The 22,914-nt window shown below is 52.2% G+C and overlaps 1 protein-coding gene across 1 annotated transcript in view; it reads right to left on the bottom strand.

Moving 5' to 3' along the window:
* The window catches only part of Igsf21 (immunoglobin superfamily member 21), a 221,177-nt gene that overhangs the window by 32,650 nt on the left and 165,613 nt on the right, over positions 1-22,914 (bottom strand). Inside the window, exon 4 of the mRNA XM_026782072.1 lies at positions 4,440-4,558. Within this exon, the coding sequence (XP_026637873.1) occupies positions 4,440-4,558 (119 nt within the window). The remainder of the gene's footprint in view (positions 1-4,439; positions 4,559-22,914) is intronic.

Genomic DNA, 22,914 nt, shown 5'->3' with positions numbered 1-22,914 from the left:
AAAAAAGAATAACAGTGACTATCATTGGTTAATAAAGAACCGATTGGCCAGAAGCCAGGCAGGAAGTATGGGTGGGACAGCCAAGCAGAATACTAGGAGGAAGAAGGCAGAAGCAGTGAAGTCGCAGGAGATCCAGAGGCAGCAAGATATGCTGGAGGACAGGTAAAGCCCTGAGCCATGTGGCAATACATAGATGAACAGAAATGGGTTAATTTAAGTGTAAGAGCTAGTTAGTAATAAGCCTGAGCTATCTACCGAGCATTTGTAATCAAGCCTCTCTGTGGTTACTTGGGACTGGCAGCTGGGAAAGAAAACTCCACCTACACCCCTACATCCTCACCTGGGTACCACAACCCCACCTGACTACAGGAGAGTCCAGTGCCAGATGCTCCAACCTGGCCTCTGTGAGTGAGGCCTCTGTCCTACACCCTACCATGATGGGTATTTGGGTTACAAACAACCTATGACAAAGGTGGGGGGGTGTATGAATAGAGTTAAAGCTGCTGGGTGTGAACAATGCAGGCCAGCTAGGACCTGCTAGCCCCAGGCTCTGTCACTCACAGGGCGGGTCTCTTAACTCTCACGGCCTTTGGTCCCTGCCCTGTCTCAATAGGAGCCCTTGGAGGGTCATGTGATAAGCTTTGGTGTGTTCACTGAGCTGGGACCAGCACAGGCAAGATCCTATGACCTGAGGTGGCACCCTGGCCAGCCAGGAGGAAGACTTCAGCCTCGACAGGGGTGAAGAGCCCAGGCCTCATTATGTTTAATTGCTTGTAACGCAAGCCCCTTAACACGCTCACCCCCGTGACCTGTACTTCTAGGAGGCAGCTTTACCATCCTCCCGTGACTCTGTGCAAGCCGCATATTCCCAGAGCCCAGCACGCAGCTCTCAAATTGGCTCACGATTTGTTGGCGGCTTGGATAAAAACATTTTAATGGCTGTGTGCAGCATACACCCTGAGTGTCGCTCACGGGCCTCCCGAATGTCTTTTCCTACCACATAGCAGGATATGATAGGCGTGAAATTACAGCCACTCTTTCAGTTTTATCTCCACCCAGAGGCCTCTGTGAGAAGCTGTGGCCAACTGACAGCGTGCGATGACTTTGATGGAGGTAGCCTGGGCCCTGTCCACAGTCTCGGCTCCTCTCCTCACTATCCTGGGAGGCTGTCTGTACTCCTAGATCTGGGGTTCCACCCCGCCTCACTGTTAGCTGTCACACCCTTGTGGCACAAGGGGACCTGGGCATTGAACGGTCTCTACTCACTTGGAGGGTCTCTGAGACACCGAGAAAGGATCCAGGCAGGATCACAGATAAGTCTAGATTGCGAGGGCCTGTGATTTTGGAAACTGACCTTGGCACAGACATATTTGAAGAATGTTGTGGAGGTGGGGGAAGCATAATTAAAAACAAACAAAAAAGCAACAAACAAACAAAGCCTCTCAGGGCTGGGGAGATGGCTAACAGGTTAAAGAGCTTCTGTTGCAAGCATGAGAACTGGAGTTCAAATCCCCCAAATCTATGTAAACGCTGGGTAGGTGTGGTGGCCCGCCTGGAATTCTCCAGAACAAGCTGAAGAGACAGACTGATAATAGCAGCCAGCTCTGGGGTTGATTGAGAGACCCTGCCTACACGAATAGCGTAGAAGGGCAATTGAGGATGACTCTCAGTATCGCATGCAAATGCGCCCACGTACATGCACTCATCACACAAGCAAACACGTACACACAAACATGGAAAAATAAAACTTAAATCTCTTTGAGCTGGAGAGGAGTGTTCATTCTGTGGCCACTCCCCTGTGGGAATGCTGGGGCTTAGCCTTGACCCAGCCTCAGTGTCTCTGGTTTTTTGTTTTATCAAATAATATTTGTCAGGACAACAAAGCCTGTTATACTCTGGCAATCAATGAGAGCACAAAGGCAGTGGTTAAAAAAAAAAAAAACTGCCGTGCAAACGTGAGGACTGGAGTTCGAATCCCAGCATCCCTGCATAAACTGGATATGTTCTGAGTGTGCCCAACACAGAGGCAGAGAAAGGAGGACTGTTGGGGCTTGCTGACTGCCAGTCTAGCCTCAAACTCAAGCTTCCCGTCCATGGAAAAAGCCTGCTACTGGGCCAATAGTTATAGAAGACACCTGATGCCTTCCTCTGGGCTCTGTGTACACGCATGGGCAAGGACACTCAACACACCTATCATCATACCCCTGCTCCAATTTTGATTGACAGTTGCTGAGTCACTGGGTGCAGACCCCACAGAAAGGAAGACATGCTGTCATAGTGACCTCATGGGTGGGTGGCATGCAATGCCACTGAAGGGAAGACTTCTTCAGGTGGCATGAATAGCGGGTGGCTGCTGCCCTTCTCAAGGCTGCCACAGCTCCTGGCTCCTTCTCCAGGTGAGGTGCAGAGACAGGTGGACTCTAGATAGAAGGCCCTGGAAAGCCAGAAAGGCAAAATACTCCCACTCCCCCTGCCACTCCCAGAAGCACTCCAGGCTTCCAGAAGTTTCACTCCTCCTCGGATGACTCATAAACACCGTGGTCTACGAGAGAGGCATCTACAAAATATTCCTCAAAAGTCCAGTTGTGTAGCTCAGTGGGTGGAGCGCTCGCTTTGCAATCATGAAACTCTGGGTTCAGTCCTGCACTGGGAAGGCAGAAGCAGGAAGCTTAGGAGTTTAAGGTCACCCTTGGCTAGGTAGAAAGCTAGAGGCCAGCCTGGGCTACATGAAATCCTGTCTCAAAAACAAAAACAAACAAACAAAATGGGGTTCATGATAGTCTTTCCTTCCTGGTTAGTTATGAGGATGGAGAGACATGGATAGGTTCGTGGGTGTGTGTGTGCACCTGGCTAAGCGCCCAGTGGCCGCAGAGGGACTTGGCCTCCTCTGAGTCCCTCCATCCTAATTAACACGTCCTCCTTCCGATGTCCTCTTTGCCCATTGCCCTCCTCTACTTTCCTGCCAGCATCTGTCACGGTCACCTGCCATCTCATTGCTTCATCTGCGCCTGTGTCTGAGGCCTGGCTCACACCCTGCACTACAAACGCACCAAGGACCAGAACGTAGGTTCTGTTCCAAGTTTGTCCCTGTGTCTAGGCCCAGAGTAGGTGTCCTGGATGCTCCATAAACATTTGATGAGTAAATAGTGGGACCTGTCTCTCTCATTGGCCTGGGAGCCCCTGGACGATGCAGGCTGAGCTGTGTTTCTTCCCTGGGGTGACCAAAGCAGGGTTGTACACTGAGCATACTCTGTCAGAGGAGCCGGCCAGACTGCCCAGCAATGCCACCTCTCCCCAAGCTACTGCGGTGGGATCAATGTTGCTCCAGAGGTCTGGCCTTTGGAGGTTTTCAATTTCCCTAGATCGAGGACTTTCCGCAGGGCCTTTGTGTTCTCATTGATTGCCAGAGTATAACAGGCTTTGTTGCCCTGACAAATATTATTTGATAAGAAAAACAGAGACACAGAGACTGGGTCAAGGCCAAGCCCCAGCATTCCCACAGGGGAGTGGCCACAGAATGGGGGTTCCTCTGGCAAGAGCAACGTACTGGTGGGTCTTCTGGAGACCACTCACAGCAAGGCCTTGCATTTCCAGTGGGGAAACTAAGGCTGGGTGAGGGTTGATCCAGCCAATGTCACATCAACTGCACACAGATACTAGTATTCTGTCCCCTCTCACGGCTGCACCAATTAAGGCACAGAGCCAGGGTGAGAACCCAGGAGCCCTATATTCAGCCCAGAATGTTTTCTGACTTCCTGGCCTTTCAACTCCCCCCCCCCACCGAAAAGCCCTGGGAGGAGCATGGGGAGGGGAGGAGTATTATTATAGCTGAGATGCTGGGTTCCTTCTCTTGAGGCTCCTGGGCAGTTATTACCTGTAGAAGATGCTCAGGGAACGTGCTTCTCAGGGCTTCTACTGATACAGCCTTGGCCTCCGCTGGGGAAAGCAGCTGCAATGGCCACAGGATCAGGGCCTCCCTCCACTAGCCATGCCATGCCACAGGGCCTATAGCTGGGTGGCTCAAGGGATGACATCCCTTGCCAACCTTCTATAAATGTGGCTCAGGGGCTGTGGTAGCCTGCTGTCTCTGGACAGAGTCATCCTTCCCTCGGTGACTCCTTAAGTCCAATCCACAAGCAGCCTGTCACATGCCGAATACATGAGGGTCAGGGACAAGGCAGAGACTCTGAGTCCTTACAGCTTAGGGCTGGGAAGAGAATGGGTCCCCAGCACAGGCTGTTGCGACCAAGTTCCACCATGACAGCCTTGCCACAGTCTGACCTTTTCCTCCTCCCAGCCAAAAGCAGTGGATGGGAGAGGGTCCTATACACAAACCACAGGGATTTGACAAAGGGTCCCAGAACAGTTCCTGTGAGCCTGCAAGTGTGTGCATGCACACGCCCACACCCACGTCTCTCCTTCCGGGGTCACAGACTCACCCATGACATTGAGGAAGATGTTGCCTGAGGCGAGAACCACCTTCTCTCTGGTGGCTCTGTCGTAGATACCCACGTGGCATTCATAGGGACCGTTGTCTGAGATCCGGACCTCAGGCAGCCTGCAGGGGAGCAGATGAAAGGGTTAGGCTTGTATTAGAAGGGTGGGCAGGCAGTGTTCCATGAGACCAACCCCCTTGCACACTTGTTCGGGCTCCACTCATCCACTCGGTGAAGACGTTGCACACCTGTGATCTGGGCTGGGAGGACGGGTGGCATTTATGCAGCACCCACTGTATATAGGTTCTCTGTCCGGTGCTGCAAAGAGGGGCAGTAAATGCTATGTCTGTCCTGAGCTAAATCTGTGCCCAAGAGCAGCTGCTGGGCTGGTCATGTGACACTCTTAGGATGCCCTCTGGGTGATGCAGGTTTCGAGGGTGGCTACCAGCATGAGGCCTGACCCCACTCATTCCTCACAACCACCATTGTCTTAGTTACTGTTCTATTGCTGTGAAGAGATCCCGTGACCAAGGTAACTTCTAGAAGGAAGCATTTAATTAGGGGCTGGCGTGTTGTTTCAGAGGTGAGTCCATGATCATCACGGTGCTGAAACAGTAGCTGATCTGAAGGGAGTGGGCACAGAGAGAGTCTGGGCCTGGCATGGGCTTTTGAAACCTCAGAGCCCACTGCAATCACACACCTTCTCCAAGACCACACCTCCTACTCTTTCCCAAACTGTTCCACCAGCAATCGCTCCCATGTAACCTGTCACGGCCACAATGCATTCCATGTGGTCCCTACATTCCATGAACAGGTAAACTGTGGCAGGAGACAGTCATGACTACCCCATCCTGTACAGCTGTCACCGTGAGGCCTTGGAGTCCTGTCTCCATACTGCCATGGACACCATATGCCCAGTCCCAAGGACACCAAAAGAAGCACAATTATGTTCCTGTCTCCAAGGAATCCCCCCCATAGACAGGGACAGAGGACAACTGACCAGTGCTCCACACTCAGGCCACTGGCTCTGCCTCCAAGGTTTCCAGATCTATGGTGTGGGAGTCCCTCTATACTTCCTTCTTGTCTTTTCATTGGAAAGGCCCAAGAGCAAATAGCTCAGGCTTTGTTCCCCCATTGAAGTTGGTCTTGGGGCTGGGGAGATAGCCCGGACCTTTTTCAGAGGACCTGAGTCTGGTTCTTAGCCTCCACATTGGATGATTCATAACAGTCTGTAACTCCAGCTCCAGGGGAATCTAATTTGACATCTCTGATCCCTCATGTACATACCCACCCAAAGACACAGAAACACATAGGCAAATTAATACACACACACACACACACACACACACACACACACACACACACACGGGTGTTGGGAGAGATAGATCAGTGGTTAGGAGCATTTGTTGCTCTTGCAGAGGACCAGGTTCTATTCCCAGCACCCATATGGCAGCTCATAACTGTCTGTAACTTCAGTTCCAGGGAATCTGACTCCCTCTTCTGGCCACTACAGGTACTACACACACTTGGGTTACATACATATATGTAGGCAAAATACTCATACATATACAATTAAAAAACGAATCTAAAAAAAAGTCTCAAAGCTGATCTCTTGTATTGTAATTTTTCACTGTTTCCTCATAGCACACAGACAGTTGAAGAGAATCTGTCAACCAATAAATGTGCCAGGGTTCCAATAAAATTTTATTTGTGATTACTGAGTTTTCTGCCACTCAGAATGTTCATGTCACGGAATATACTCATACTTTCCTTTTTCTCCTCCAACCATTTAAAAATCGTTAAAACATTCTCAGTTCACAAGCTGTGGCTAAACAGATGAGAGTCTGATGATTCATGTTCTAGATCTTTCTACAGGGTCAGGTCATTCCAGAATGAGTTGGTATGCCATTCTTTCTCCTGGGGTCTGGTCATAATCCAGGCACCCCTTTCTTCTATCTAGGCTGCAAAGATAGATAAATGATCTATCTTTTTAATATGATCTTTTAAATGATGCGTCCCCCTGTGTGGAATCCACGGAACTTTGGGGAAGCCATACTTTTGAGCACCCACTTTCTTATAAAAAAATGGAGATGACACATCCCGGAACTGAGTGAAGACAGACTTCGAGAAATACTTGCTAGCGCAGCACCCACCTGTCCAGAAGCCATGGGTGACCCTCACCCTGTGATGCCTCCAAGGGAGAGAATTCCTGCCAAGGAGTATCCAGGAACTTTGAATAGCAGAAGTCTCAACCTGGTACTACACTAGGCAAATCCAGATCTCCTCACATCCCAACCTATACTGGCCTCTTTCTGAGCACTCTGCCTTGGTGTTGACGTTTGCATTTTCAGAGCAGGGAGAAAACCAGGGGAGACACCCACATTTGTTCATGGTCCTCCTCCACCTAACCAGCCTAGCCCTCCTGCGGAGGCCCGTGGTGGGGAGGGGAGTGGAGAGACCATTATCAGCTCAAGACTCTTCCCGGGCAACTCCTGAACTGGGAGGCCCCTTCCCAGCAATCCTTCCTCCCCCTCTGCCTGCTCCGAGCTCCTCTTTAATCTTGTGCCGAGCAGTTTAACCTCAGGTTCCAGCCTGTCTCAGCTTCTTTTGCTTATGAGTCACTTCTATGCCCCGCCCCCCACATGCCACTCCCCCCACCTGGGCTCCCAGCCGCTTCCTAGGCTGTTGTCACTTTGAGCTGAGCCAGCTCCTCTAGTGGCCCCTCCCTCGCACAGCGCCCAGCACTCATTAGCATAAACAACACCCTCATTTCCATAGACTCCACAGAGGTTGCCATCTGGTCTCCTCACTGTCGGGCAGGAGGGACTGAAGTGTGGGGAGCGCCCTTTCCGTGGGCGCGGGGGGGGGATGCCGCCCCCGCCTCCGCCTCTTCCACTCCTCCTCTCAGAAGGAAGTGCCTTGACGGTGGGAACAGCAGGGAACCCGTCTCCCCTGGGAATGCTGTCCTTTTGTTAATGCAGCTAGATTGAGAACAGCAACGTACTCGCTGCGCCTGGGAGCTGAGTGACAACCACCTTAAGTGACATGTTTCGGCTATGCTCACAGGTGTCTGTTATGCAGCCGACCTGCTTGAGTGACTTTCGAGGGAGACAGGTGCAGGGGGTGTGTAAAGAAACGGGCTCAGGGGATGGGCTCCCGGGTGACATCACCAGATAGTTGGGGCATGGCGGAGGGGTGTAGGTGACCACCCCGTGGGCGGCTATGCAGATGTGTTTATGGGACCCCAGCACTGGGGACGTGTTTGGGAGCCACTCCGCTGATGACATGCTCAAGTAACAGTAACACAAGCCATGTGTTTGGGTGATGTGTGGTTGACACCTCACAGGTGGTGTGGGAGACAGCTCAGTGGACACGTGGTGGCACGGCGCTTTTAAAGAAAAGACAGCTTCCCATCTGGGTCTGTTCCTACAACTCCACTCAGTGCTCCTCGCTGGGCTCCAGGGTTTCTGCCTGGCCTGGCTGGACCGTTAACCAAGAGCATTTACTGGGCACAAGCATGATAGTTCTTGTCCCACTCTCCCAGGCAGTGAGTGGACAGGTCCTGGGCGTCCACCTCTTCTCGAGTCCTGAGCTGCACGGTTTCCCCTTCTCCACTCTGTCCCCGCCCCGTTCTCTCCTGCAGCCAGGCTCAGGATTTAAGCGGGGCTTCTCTGTACCTTTTAATGCCCCTTCCCTGCAGAATCCAGACCAAGTACTCCCCTCTAAACCGCTCTGAAAACTGCTTTCAGTCTTTGGAAGAAAATGGCCAGGAACTTCCCACAGAGCCTCCTCAGCTACCACAGCCCCATTACCTCCCCTCCCTCCAGTCACAGCTCCTCTGTTCTCATTCTTTCTTCCTGCATATACCTTGTTCCTGCTTTATAAGATAACATTTTTACTTGGGATAATCTTAAATCATGGGAAAGTAGCCAAGATAAGAGTCCCCGGACACCCCACGCTACCTTTCTCCTATCTCAGCTACCATCTGAATCCAGACGCAGCCTCATCCCCAGGCTAGGCCTGGCTCTCATCTCCGATCCGCAGCTGCCAGGTCACAGCTTTGCTCCACACCTAACCGCCTCGTCTCCTTCATCAAACCCTGAGATCTTGCTTCCCCTGTTGTCCTCGGAAAGTGGATTAAGTGGCCCAGAGCCCACCCCGCCCCCAGCCCTGAGCCACATTGATCGGAAGGCTGGGTAGAAGGTCTTCACAGGCAGCAGGGGGCCGAGGGGGTGGGGAGGAGGCCGCTCTCATCGGTGATGGCCTGAGATCAGATCGATAAACTATTAATAACCGCGGCGTTTGTGTGCAGATAGGGGCAATGCAGTTTAGCGGCTGGAGTTTACCAACACTGACGGCGTCTCTGAAGGGCGAGTAATTGTGTTTGTGAAAAGCTGGGAACAGGGGGAGCTCAAGTGTTGCCTTAGCTTGCTGGTCTGAGCCTCATCCTGGGGAGGATGAGGGCTGAACACTGCAGCTTCTGCAGCCTGGAGTGGGGCAGGGGCAGGCACCGAGGGCCACATCTGCACACAGACTTAGACCTACTGTGTGACCCGCATCTAGACCTACTGTGTGACCCGCATCTAGACCTACTGTGTGACCCGCATCTAGACCTACCGTATGTCCTGGCACCTCAGTCTATTGTGTGCTCTGATATTTGGATTAGCTGTGTACCTCAGCATTCGGGCCTACTATGTGGCCTGGACTCTAGACCTACTGTCTGCCCTGATCTATGCCTATGGTGTCTAGACCAACTACGTGCCCTAGCATTTAGACCTACTGTGTGCCTCTCAAGGCTGAGCTTTGTGGTGGTGTGGAGATATTCACCAGTTACTCTATCCATACTCCGAGAGTTTCCCTCTTTCCAGTGCCTGTTGGATCAATATGCGACCCCCAGCTCCAGTCTCAGCCGCCATCTGGACCTCTGAGGAGAGCATGTGACTTCTGTCAGGCTCAGGGTACCGCCCAGGGCTGGTGCATCATGAGTGTCCAGTGACATAGATCCTAGAGGCTGGTAGAGTTCCTGAGCCGCCTTTGCCAGGCAGGCTGCCCTGACTGCTCATCCTCTGTGTGGACAGACCCAGCTCCCTCCCCTCTGTGTCTGCCTGCAGCCACCAGCCACCCACCTCCCTTCCCAGCCCTGGGGATCTTTCTAAAAGCTTCTTGCCTTCCAGCAAAGTGCTCCTAAGTGTTTGGGAAGCACATGCCAGAGAAAACAGCTGTTAAAGGCCAGAGTCTCTGGTGAACCTGGCCAGCTTGTGGTGTTGGCGGAGGCTGTTTCTCCACCCCCAAGGCCTCACTTTTCCCATCTGATGATTGGGTGTGACAGCAATGGGTGGGCTTTTAGCCCCAGAAGTACTAGCCTGTGCAGATTCACAGGGAAGGTTCTCAATGAGCGTTTCCCCAACTCACCGACTCCTACAGCAGGGCTATGATCTCCCACTGCACAGACGAGGAAACTGAGGCACACAGGCATGATGTGGCATGATGCTAGTCACAAGGTGAGCAGGTAGATGCCCTGGTGTGAACCCAAGCCAGAGGTGGCAGATGGGGGGGCGGGCACAAGCACATGCACTCCCTGCCCCTCCTCACTCTGCCCTTGCACTCCATAGCTTCCTGAGCTGAGCTCCTCCTGAGCGATTTGGCCTGTGTGTTTCTATTCTGAGCCTGCCACCTCCCCAGGTAACAAGAGCCATATGCTTCCTCCCTGCTGGAAGGAGAAGGATGGCTTTTTGTTTCCCTAAATTCTCTATTCTAAGCTTTCAGGGAATCCGGGGTATCTCCCAAGCACTTTGTCAAGTTCCGGAAGGCTTTTAGCCTCTCTGCTCGCCTTGCCAATCTTGGCTTTGATTGGCCACAGAAGAGAGCCTCAGACTCTCATAGAATTCAGGTAGTGGACTTAGGAGCCTGACCAGGCAAAGGAAGGCCAAGTGTGTGGCCTCCTTCTGCCTTGCTGGGGAACCAGGAGAGCCAGCGATTAATCTTTACAAAGACTCAGTGAAGGAGCACACAAATGCACACAGAACTGAGCCGGGCAAGTTCTAAGCGCTTGCCCTCCTGCTTTCTCCTATGCCATTAATTGATTAAAATTTTAAGACAAATTATTAAGCCACCGCCTCACACTGTTTTCAATTCTTAGTCTATAGCCAGGAACCAGACAGAGATGCATGCTTGAATGGAGACACTGGGAACTTATTTTGCTGTCTTGTCTGCATGCACACCCCCTTCCTTCTCAGAAGAATTGAGCTGGACAGTAATGAACCTGCCTCAGGAATAAGGTCATCATTTTAAAAAAAGGTCGGCCCCACCTTGTGGCCTCTGGGGCTTTTGCAATGCTCTAGGTGAGTTAGCATTGCTCTGCAGCACATCTCCCAGAAGCCTCACCATTCTGCCGGACTTTTCTATGCTCTGAATTTTTCTACATTATTATTCTTTATTATTAATTACATGCATGTGTCTGTTCACAGGGGTGCAGGTGCCCAAGGAGGCCGGAGGTGTCCGATGCCCCTAGCTGGAGCTACAGGTGACCGTGAGCCAGCTGTTTGAACTTGGGTCCTCTGGAAGAGGAGCCTGTGCTCTTCACCCCTGAGCCATCTCTCCAGTCCCCTATTTTACTAGCTGCATTTTTTGTTTCTCTGTATGTGCGCATGTGTTTGTGTGTGCTCATATGTATGTGGGTGCACATGCACATGGGTGTGTTTGTATGTAGAGACCAGAGGCCAGCCTTAGCTACTGTTCCTCAGGAGTCAGACAACCTGTGTTTTGAGTCTGGGTCTCTCTCACTGGGACCTAGGACCAATCAAGTGAGGCTGGGCTGCCAGAGAGTTCCAGGGATCTACCCGACTCTGGCCTCTCATCGCTGGGATAGCAAGTGTGCACCACTGGGCCTGGCTTCTTATATGGATGCTGGGGACCAGACTCAGGTCCTCACAATTGCACAGCAAGGGTTTCACCAACCGAGCTGCCTCCCCAGTGCTTGCTGGTTTTAAGTTTTGTCCTGAGCTTTACTGAAGTGCAACAGATGAACTTCAGTGTTGGTGTATTTAAACTTGACAGACGTCACAGGTTCCCAGTGTATGGAAACTATGGCTACCATCAGCATAATGACCCCTTGCACTGCTCCTGAAGCTTCTTCGCACTTTATTGCAAGCCACTTTCCCATCCTTAGAAGGCGGCAGATCCATCTGTCCCTGCGAAAGCCACTGCTCAGGATCTGCTATAAGTTCTCTTCCAGTGCCTGCTGCCTTATATTGGCTTTCTGCCTTAGCTTTCTGCTTCTGCAACAAAACACCTGAGACAATCACCATAAACGAAGGCGTGGTTTATTTTGGCTCAGGTGTTCCAGAGATTTCAGCTCATAGGGTTTGGCTCTGATACTTTGGGGCCTATGACAGAATGCTGCAGGTATCCCAGAGGAGACAAAGGAGGAGGAAGCAGGTCCCACTCTCCCTTGTAAGATACTCAAATACCACCCACCAGGCCCCACCTCTTAAAGCTTCCGCCACTGGGCTGGGAGATGTCCGTGGGTAAAAGTGCTTGCTGCCTTTGGTTCCCAGACCCACAGGAAGAGCATCTCTAATCCCAGCACTCCCCGGCTGAGATGGGAAGTGGAGACAAGAGAATCTCCCAGAAGCTTGTGGGTCCACTAGCCTGGAGTGTGCTGCCCAGCAGCAGAGGCAAGAGTGACATTCCTTCGCTGTTGTGGAAGCAGAGAGCTGACTCCTGGAAGCTGTTCTTCAGCCTGCATACGTGGGCCGAGCCACATGCACTCACACGCTCCCCCCACCTCTCTCTGTTGCTCTGTCTCTGTCTTTGTCACCCTCTGCCCCACGTACATATACTAAAAATGATTCTTTTCAACTGGGCATAGCATCAAGCTGGGGGCAGAGCCTTTAACACACAACTTCCATGCCTCTATTATCTTGCCATATACTCCTGGGTGGCTCTGTCCACACCAGCTCCTTCCTGGTCATGGCTGAGCCAGCTCATCGGGCCAAGTTCTGCCTTTCTCTGTGTGCTACTCAAGGGCCTTCTAGAAGCACCCCTACCTTTTCTGGACATCTGGTCTGCTCCCACATCTAAGGAACTGTTCTCAGGGAGCTTTCCACTCAAACTTCAAGCCCAGGTAGCAGTGGGTATGTGGCATGGGCAGAAAGGCTCCTGGGCTGTGGGCAAACCCCAGTGTGCACTTACCATGTCCGAAGGACCAGGTTTCTGGGGTACCAGCCAGACAAAACAAAACTTAGGAGAGTGGTGGGGAGATGCGGGTTTCTCTATGAGACTCAAGTGGGTTCCTCTGCCCTGCTCTGCTCCCTTCTTTGCACAGGTAGGGTACGTTCAGGGACAGGCTTCTTCCCTCCCTCCATCTTGAGCCTCTCTTTCATGCAGGACCTCTCTTTTCTGTTCTTCCTTCCCACCAACCTCCCCCCACCCATCCAGCCTGTCCCACCAGTACCCTGCTGCCATGGTGATCTCCTGAGCATGGGGATGCAATCCATCCCTTCCCACACGTGCAGCCTCCTTCAGGCTTCCTTCCACACAGAAGGATCAAGCCCAGGCTAGCTGCAAGCTCAGATCTGGCTCAGGCCCAAAAAGGAGGATGGAAGGAACAGATGGAGGGAAGAAAATGGCTTGTGGCCTCACATCCCTTGCCAAAAACCCAGCAATCGAATGAGGAGACTCTTCAGGACCAAAGTTGTATAATGCACTCTATTTAAAAGGCATTTTGTAATTCAAACGTCTTCATTTATACACACGGCACCTCGTTGCGGGTTAGGAGTGAAGATTCAGGTAGCAATGGGTCCTCTGAGGCCGAGCTTTAATGAAGAGATGAGAGCGCCTTTTCATTTGGACAGCATTGTTTGCATGGAAACAGAGCCTCTTAGGGGATGGGAAGAGTTCTTTCTTGCAAGTAGGTTAAACACACCCCCTGCAATCTTATGAGCCCAGAGCCTGCCAGGGCTCTGCCATCCCTCATCCCCGCTGGAAAGAGACCAAGTGTGAGGTCATGAAGTTTTTACAGCTCTTGAAATCACCAGACTGCTTCCATTGGCTGCTCTGCCCTTACCCCAGCCCCCATGTCTCCCTCAAACACCTGCTCTCTCTTTCAGTTCAGGGTCATGCCCTCTGATGCTGATGCCCGCTCTGCCCTGGCGGAGCGACTTGGTGAGGCAGAGCTAATAAAAAAAATGGCTGTAAAGTCTCTGGCAGCTGTTGGGTATTTGCTAATAAGAGCTGCCCACTCCTTATAAGAAGAAAGGGGTGGAGTGAGGTCCTTGCCCTGCTTCTCATATTTGTACCTGTGCAATTGGAAGAGTTGGATGGGGAGCTGGGAGTGAGTGGTTCAAGGAAGGACCAGTGGTCCAGATGTGCAACTGCTCAGCCAGCCCCTGTCCTCTCCCAGCCTCTTACCTTCCTCTCAGGGGCAACCTCACTGTTCCTACCAATGCCCCCGACCTGAGAGGAGACAGACTGGCTACTGGTGGGAGCATTAGACCCAAAGGAGATGATATCTGGGGACAGCAGGAAAAGATGATCACAGCTCGGCTGGGAATGGAACGCCTCAGTGGAAGACCTCAGGAGGATGCCGAATGCATGGCTTAACCTTAGGCAAGCACGGGAAAACCCCCTCCCTTGGAGTTCTGCCAGCTGAAGGTGGGGTGAAGGCTTTGCACAGGCCCTCAGTGGGAAGCAGAGGCTGCAGCTGGCCAGGAAACACACTCGGAGTCTCCTTGGCTCTCCCTGCGATCTAGGCTTATCCATCTGTTGATGTTTGCCCACAAAAGAGTCCAGGTGGTTCTTACCCATGGGCTTCTCCATCCCCCAAACTGGATGGAACCTAGAGCTTAGACTGAGTGAATCCTAAGGTATCAAGGGACAGGATTAGATGGCAGATGTCACAGCCCTGCAGGGGTCGCCTCAATCGCAGAGGCTGTCACAAGGCTAATCACATATACACTACAGCCTCCATGCTGCTCTCTGAACCCTTTCTGTTCCTATGCATCTCTGCAAGCTTCAGCACCTTCTGGCTTTCATGGCTCCTGGAGGTGGTTTTGCAGTCCAGCCTAGCCCAGAAGAAACAGACTCCAGACCCAGGCCAAGGGCAGCCTGTCTTGTCTGACTTGACTAAAGCCACCTGCGGTCACCCTCCACCACGGTGTGGGTATATATCCCTGAGCTAGTTGGCAACAAAGAGGGAGGTCTAATTCTCAGAAGACAGGACAGAACAGTCTAGAATTAGAAATGAGCCCCTCCCCAACACGCAACACACCTCTGTAATGCACCTTGATTTTTCTCCTTCAGAAAGCCCTTTGCAGAGAGGTCCATGGGAGAAGGGTGGATTCATGAGGGAGACATAGGGCAGAAGACAGACCGATGAAGAGGCTGTCCCAGGAATTGGGAATATGCTTCAGTAGGCAAAGTGCTTGCCTTGCAAGAGCCTAAATTCTACCCCAGAACTCATGTGGGGAAAAAAAAAAGCCTTTATCAGATGGAGAACATTTGTAATCCCAGCACTAGGGAGTTAGAGACAGGAGGGTTACCCGGGGTTTGATGGCCAGTCTACGCTAATGGATGAACTCTGGGCCAATGAGAGAACCTCTAAAAACACAAGGTGAATGGCACTAAGGACCAACACTGAAAAAAACAACACACATGGGCGTGCACACAAAGCCTGTCCCTTGAGCAAAGGCACCTGTCATATAGGCATGGCCTATAGATAGTTTTGTCTCCTCCCTACCAGACCACCTAGTACATGCTCATCCAACCAGGGTGACCCTCTAGTCCTGGGGGTCCCAGCCTTGCCCAGTTTCATCAGAAAGTCCTCAGGTCCAGCTTCCAGAATAACTAGTCACCTAATGCTTGACAGGCAGAAACACTAAAGAGAGGGGCATGGCTAGCCCAAGGCCAGACACTGGCCAGCAGTGGACAGAGAGCAGCCAGGACCAGCCACAGGGCCCAGCAGATGAACACTCCCTGGAGGTGCCTGCAGAATGGTGACAGGATGTTGATGTCTGATGATGGCATCAGGAAGCCCTCTTACATGGGTGGACATATAGTGGCACCCAGGGCCCCGTGGCAGTGGTTGCTATGAGTGGAGGCCTCCACGAAGACAGGTGAACCTGTGTTCTCACACAAGCTGATGAATTGGGTCCACTTTGTCCCACAGCCGCTTCAGACAGGAAAAACATCGCTTAGAGCTGTTGCTTCGGCGATGGCAGCCCCCTCTCTCTAGCTATTCCTGTGCAGAATGAAGGGAAGGCTCTCCTCCCAGCCACTGGAGGCTTTCTGAAACAAAGTAGCAAGGAAGAAACAAAGACGTTCGGCAACTATGAAGCTAGACTCAGTGGAACACACTGTTAGTCTCAGCTGCTCAGGGGGCATAGGCTTCAGGTTCCGGATAGTCTCAGCTGCTCAGGAGGCAGAGGCAGAAGGTTCTCGGGAACCCGGAATCTGAAGCCTATGCCCTAAAATGAGACTCCCATCTCAAGAGACAACCAACAAATAGATGGGGCTGGGAAATGGTTCATTTGGTAAAGTATAAGGATTTGAGTTTGGTCCCCTGGAACCCACATAAACATATCTGGGGTTAGTGGGGGGTGGGGCATTTGCAGTCCAGGGGCTGGAGAGATGGAGACAGATCCCTGGCACTGGCTGACCAGCCAGATTAACTTGACCACTGGAACCCAGGTTAATGAGAGGCCCTGTCAGTCCTGGACAATATTGAGGACGGACGCCTGAGTCTGAGCTCTGGTATCATACCATAGACACTCCACCCGAAGGTACCTCTACACACCCCTGAATACAAACACACACCAACAGATAGGGAACTAGAAAACAACTCGCTGGTTCTTGGGGACATCAAGAAAGGTGGCTGTCCAATGACCCAAGGAGGGTCAGGTGCTGTATGCCCTTCTCATGGGGGACAGGAGACACGGGAGGTCCTGAAGGCAGTACTGATTTTTTTTTTCCAAGACAGGGTTTCTCTGTGTAGTTTTGGTTGTCCTGGAACCCACCAGGATGGTCTCAAACTCACAGAGATCCGCCTGTCTCTGCCTCCCTAGTGCAGTGCTGGCATTAAAGGCGTGCGCCACTACCGCCTGGCTCTCAGTAACTCGTTTTTAAGGAAACTGGGGGGCTTAACAGGAGCCAGTCCTTCACAGATGATGCCTTTTGTTAGCGAGTGGGCCTTGGGGACAGGGGATGACGTGGGTGGACGCTTCCTGCCGCATGAGTTTAGTTAATATGACCTCAGGCAGCAGACAAAGACGATTGCTCTCTGTGCTGTTGGGTCTGATTTTTGGGCACACAGGAACAATGGAGCAAAATCTGCTGCGGCAATGGCCACACCCAGGTCAGACCAGACCTACATCCAGCCATGGCATTAATGAATACTTGGATTATGCCCCAATGTGAGTCCAGACTAGGCACAGGAAAGGTCTAGACTCAGGTGTTTGTAGTAGGCTATCTTGGGGAGGCCTGAGCTGCTCCTGCTGGGTACTCAAAGCTTTATGACTGACTAGGATCAATTGGGCAGGGGCGGTCCTGGACAAGTGTTCAGGCTTCAGACAAGTCTGCCTCCCTGGGGGCCTTGGTACCATTCCGCCTCCTCTTTTCTCTCCTTTCCTGGCAGAGGCCATGCAAGCGCCTTTCCCGGAGCCTTTAAAACCTACCAGTGCAATTTTCACCCTTTAGACCTGAGAAGGGTTTCTAGCTGCTCTGTGGGTACCGGCCCTGAAGGCATCTATCTAGTCGCATACAGGCTGGCTGGGCAGGGAGCGGGTGATGATGGGGAGGGACAACAGGGCAGCGGCATCTGGAGAGAATGACCACCAGGCTGTCCCTTCTTTGCCCTCTCTGGGGACCTTTGGAGGCCCTTCAGCTGCCACAGATGGAGTAGACCAGCAGAACTGTCCTGGAGCATTGAGCCCTTTCACTAAGAGTTTGAGGGTCTAATGGCGGCTCTCTGACCCTTACTCTGCTATATGAGGAGAAGTACCCAGAGGGGGCTCCCTGTCAGTCTCTGTCAAAAAGGACTGTCCAAAGTGCACAGCAGGAAGCTGGGTGGAACTGTGCACTCTGAACCTTAGCTTTTGCCTCTTAAATGGAAGTGAGCCCTCTGTCCTGAACCCTGAATATGAAGTTCCAGGGTGGGGTAGGCCTGGAGGATACCTCCTTCCCACTTGAGGGGTACTCTAGAGACATGGGCCATGATTTGCCTGTGGGCAGCCTGGCCAGCAGCTGCCTCATCTCGGAAAGTCCCATTTTATTTTGCCTAAGCAAAACCATAGAGAGCCACCCTGGGGATTCCAAGTCCTGGAGGGACCCTGGGAGGAGACAGACTGGAACCACTTACAGGCCTCACTGCTCTGGTCCGTTATCTATCTTGACCCTTCCTGCTTTGTGAAGCTGATACTCCCAGCCTTGTACCTAAACCCTCTCCTTCCTCATCCACTCTCCACTCTCCTGCAGACCCCACCCTGACTCTCTGTTCACTGCCTCTCTTCCTGCCTCTTCTGTTCAGACCCACCCCACCTCGCTCCCTGCCTCCTCCTCTCCAGGTCTCTCTTCCTGGCCTCTTGCTGCTACCATGGAAACCATTTCCTCCTCCAGGTCCTGATGGATTCATTTAGCCCCTCACGGTCAGGATGCTCATGTCTGCTGGCTCCAGGCAGCAGGTGGTGGTGGATAGGAGTACGGTGAGGGCAAGGGATCAGAAAGGTCCTGCCCTTTATTCTTCACCCCATTGCAACTGGGTCTGGCGGGCAGTGTGGGGCACAGGCTCCACAGGAGACACTGGGTAGAGACGCAGACTAAACTAGGCAGCTGGGCAAAGAGAAATCGAACAGAGGGTGCTGGGCATCGAGGGAGCCAGAAAAGCCAACGGTGTGTGGCCTACTAACCACTCCTTCCTGTCCCTTGTGGCTATTCTGTTTCTTTGAAGGCTCTGTCTTTGTCCCCAAATAAGCCAGTAAGAATAGGTAAAAGGAAGGTAAAACCTGTTGACTGGAGTTGGTGGTCAGCAGAAGAGAGGAAGTGTGGGGAGACCCTCAACCTCCCTTCTTCCTGTCTACACTGGTTATCATTTTGACTTTGCTCCGTGAATACAACCGCACACCTATGTGTCGAGGCCAGAATGAGGTCACCCGTCCTCAGCACTCTAGAGGAGACAGAGCGCATTGTGTCACTCAGCCCTTGCTTCATGACAGACCCTCTGTGAGGACTTTGAAAGCTGAACTCCCCGCACCCTCCCTCACAACCTCCAGCTCAGCCACAGGACAAATCATAGACTTTGGAGTTACTCTGGAAGTTTCTGTGAGTGGGGAACTCCCAGGTTACTGATGAGCGTCCTGGGGGCAGGTTATTTAGTCTCTGTGCTTTTCTCCCATCTCAATCTTCATGACAGCCCCAGGAGGAAACTGAGGCACGGGAGTCCTTCTTCCTAAGGGACCTAAGTCCCTCTTCTTAATCCCCAACGTGATGGTGAAAACCAGCAGGCCTGCGGGGGTACTGTTAGGGTAGATTCTTGCCTTCCTAACAGAGGCCCAGAGAGTTTTTCCCATTCAGACCAGAGAGAGTTGCAAGGCAGCAGAAGGAGCACAGACCATGGGGTCATGAGGCAGAGGATTGAGCTTCTATGGGAGTCTCCTGGCAGCCACAGGAGCCTGGGGCCTGGTGCACAGCCTGGCTCTGCCTATGGTCACTGTAGGGACCACACCTTACTTTCGTTCCTGAAAGCCAACTCTAACAAGACACCGTCACACGAACTCCTCTGATATGGGACAAAAGCACCCACAGGCCATCTACTCAACACAGGTGGACAAGGGATCTGAAGACAGGCTCAAAGGGAAGGGGCCTGACTCCTGGCCCAGCAGCAGGACACCCGTGCGGCACACTTCAGAGCAGCCGGCTCAGGAGGGCAAGGTAAACCTGGCCGGGCCCTGCTACATGGCTGTTGATCATCTCAGCTACCTGCAGGAACACAGGTTCTCACGACACAACCTCAAAGCCTGAGCAAACCCAACGGGCAGCCATGGCATCTTCGCAACGGGTACCCGCCCACCCCCAGCCAGATCACAATGAGAGCGCTGGTTGAACAGATTGGGGATAGTGGCGCTGAGAGACACTGTCAGAGGTCACTCGGCTAGCAGCTGGGGCAGGAGCCTGGGTCTGGGAAACTCAGAAGTTCACAGCACCAAAGTTGGGGGTGGGGCTTTGTGGTGGACCATGGGGGAGACAGGGTCTGTGAGGGACCAATTACTCAGATCAGTAAAGCAAACCTTCGCTCTGCCTGCCAGCTCCGCTGCAGCTGGTCCTGGAGCCCCGCAGGAGGCTTTTCCCAATGAGGTCAGCTGATGGGTGACCCCAGGCCGAACCCAATTCCTGCTGCTTCATCAAAGCCAAGCTAAAAACAGCCTGGCTTTGGCAGTGGAAAATTGAAACTCCCAGTTCCCTCTTAAGACTCTTAAACAGGTCATCCCACCAAAAACCCAATCCTTCAATCTGCGTTCTGTTAAAAAGTAGGGCAGGCCAATTACATTTCACAGTCCTGAGCAACGCGCTGCCAAAGGCAGAGAAGGGCAGGCCGGGGTGCCCAGGGCCTCAGCAGATGGGAGACAGGGGGGCCTCGCTAACCTCTCCCATCAGCCTCTTTGTCAAAACAAAATTAAAATGCCTGGACTCTAGCCGGCACCGAGATCCCATCCGCGGTAATAGGTATTTATCTTAGCGTGCTTGGCACTGGGCTCCCTGCCACGGGGAGCCGGAAGCTGAAAGGTTGCTGGCTTCTTGGTCTGTCTCTGACAATGAGCAGGGCACTCGGTGCTGGAGGAGGGAGGGCATCCCGTCATTCATTTATTATTCCATCAGCATGCTTCTACTGATCACCTACTATGTGCCAGCCTGCCTTAGGGTTTGGAAATACAGCCGCAAATAAGGAAAATTAAAAAAAAATGAGCCCACTGTCCATCAGATAAGGTGACTCACATCGATAATTCCAGTGCTGGCAAGGAAGAGGCAGGAGGATTTCCCCAAGTTTGAGGACAGCCTGGTTTGAAGAGGAAATTCCAAGCTACTTAGGGTGAGACAGTGAGAGCCTGTCTCAAAAGCTAAACCCAATCCAATCCAGCCAACCACTGTCTGCTGGAGCCCACGGTTTAGGCGCACATGGCAGATACATGCAAAGTCAGCTTTAAACATGTAAACCAGGGGCTGGGGGAGACGACTCAGTCAGTTAAGCGTTTGCCTTGTGAGCGGGAGGGCCTGAGTTCAATCCCCAGGACCCACTTAAGAATCCCGGGCGTGGTGGCCTGTGCTTGTAATCCCATTGCCAGGGAGCTAAGAGATGAGGCAAGAGACGAGGTTCGCTAATCATCCAACCTGACCCAACTGCCGATTTCAAGTAAATGAGAGATTGTCTCAAAACAAGGCCAACGGCTCCTGAACAGCACCTGAGGTTGTCCTCAGCCTCCACGCACACATACATGTAAACAGCTTGTCAAATAGCTATACATCCTATAGAAAATAAGGACTGGGCATGGGCAGGGAAGCCTCAGTGGGTGGACCCAAGAAGAGACTCCTGATTTGAGGGGTGCTCCTGTGACATCTGGAGGCACGCGTGGATGGAAGCGGCAGTCTCTATGTTTATATTAATAGTCTCTATGTTTATATTAAACCCCACACGCTTTGCTAACCACTCTTTGGGCCCTCCTGTCCTTGTGAGTTCTTTGGAACAACTTTCTGAGATGAACAACACTGTGTAAATTCCCGGGATTGGTAGGCGCTGAGAGGCCAGGGCAGAGCCTGGTCTCAGGCTCATGAGTGCCCAGCCTGGGTGAGGTAGCCGCATGATTCAGCATCTCGCCTCTTCACGGCTACATGGGCAGAGCATCCCTAATAGGAAACTCTGGGATCTGAGAGGTTCGGAAGTCTGGAGCTTTCTGAGCCCCCACGGAACACCCCTGTGGAAAATCCGACACCGTGGAAGTGTTGCTCCGTGAACAAAATTGTTCAAAAAGAAAACTACAGCAGATAGCTGCCTTGGCACTGTGTATGTCAGGAGCCCGGGAAACATGGATTACATGCTTAGATTTGAGGCCCATCCCCAAGATATCTCATTAATACATACGAAAATATTCCAAAATCCGAGAATTTTCCAAACCCACAGCAATCGTGGTCCCAAGGGTTTCCGAGGGTGATTCAGCCCACAGTTACTATGGATACATGCTGGCTGAAATGAAGACTACATTTCCCAGGCTTCCTTGTAGCAGGGTGACCATATGAGTGAGGAGAGAAGTTAGGTACAACTTCCAGAACACTCCACCCCCACAGAGACCGTAGGCTTAGACTCTGTAGGCTTAGATTCCATCTTGATAGGGTGGGGTAATGGGGACTGGTAGAACCCTTAGAATTGCCAAAGAGAGAAGAGAGGGGGTGTATCCTCAGAAGGGAGACTGAGACCTTGTTCCTCCTCTTCCTGCTCTATTTTCACTTCCTAACTTTGGTGACCTGAGTAGCTTGCTTCGCCACACACACCCCATGCCCCACCATAGGCACAAGGGGAAGAGGCAGGTTACCACGGACTGACAGCCCAAGAAAGCCCCGACTCCTCTGAAGTTGTCCTTTGGTAGATTTGGTAGGAGAGAAAGCTGACTGACACATTGGAGTACAGATACAATGGCTGGAGCTAGAGCAGCCTTCGCGAACTTTGAGGAGACTTTGAAAATGAGATACCAAGAGGGAAGTGACTTGTACCCCTGACACACTGGAGCCCTGAGATACACAGGAGAGAGAAGAAACTGGTTTGGGTTAAACTTTCTTTTCTTTTCTTTCTCCCTCCCACCCTCCTTCCTCCCTTCATCCCTCCCTTCCTCCCTCACCCCTCCCTCCTTCCTTCCCTCTCTTTCTTCTAATCTGTGTAACCTTGAACCAATTCTACAATTCAGTGCTATGGATGGTGCGGATCAAGGAGGCCACTGTTTGATTTAAAGCCTCTATTTCCAGTGTTTGGGGACTATAATTTGGAAATAACCACTAAAGAAAGCCGTGTCTTTAACCTCCTAACAGAGATCCGATGCATACAGATTTTCACGTGAAATCGCTCGATTTTCCAGAGTTTGTTATTGATTCAATTAAACAGAAATAATCAATGTGAATCACGCAGAACTTGACAACCGACCTTCCAGTTCCAAGTTGGTGAGGGAGGACTCACAGGAGACTCTGAAGGGGCAAGAGAGGAAGAACCAGAGTGGTTGGGTGCTAAAGTGGGCACCCCTCGACAGAACTAGGAGCAGCCACCTGTGCTCCCACTGTGTGTCCCCTGGGCTCACCCACCTGTGCTCCCACTGTGTGTCCCCTGGGCTCACCCACCTGTGTTCCTACTGTGTGTCCCCTGGGCTCACCCACCTGTGCTCTTACTGTGCGTCTCACTGGGCTCACCCACCTGTGCTCCTACTGTGAGTCCCCTGGGCTCACCCACCTG

The sequence above is a fragment of the Microtus ochrogaster genome, chromosome 10 (genome assembly GCF_000317375.1).
Source record: "Microtus ochrogaster isolate Prairie Vole_2 chromosome 10, MicOch1.0, whole genome shotgun sequence".
Lineage (NCBI taxonomy): Eukaryota > Metazoa > Chordata > Mammalia > Rodentia > Cricetidae > Microtus > Microtus ochrogaster.
Note: the sequence above shows the minus strand (reverse complement) of the source record. Positions and strands in the feature narration are given on the sequence as shown.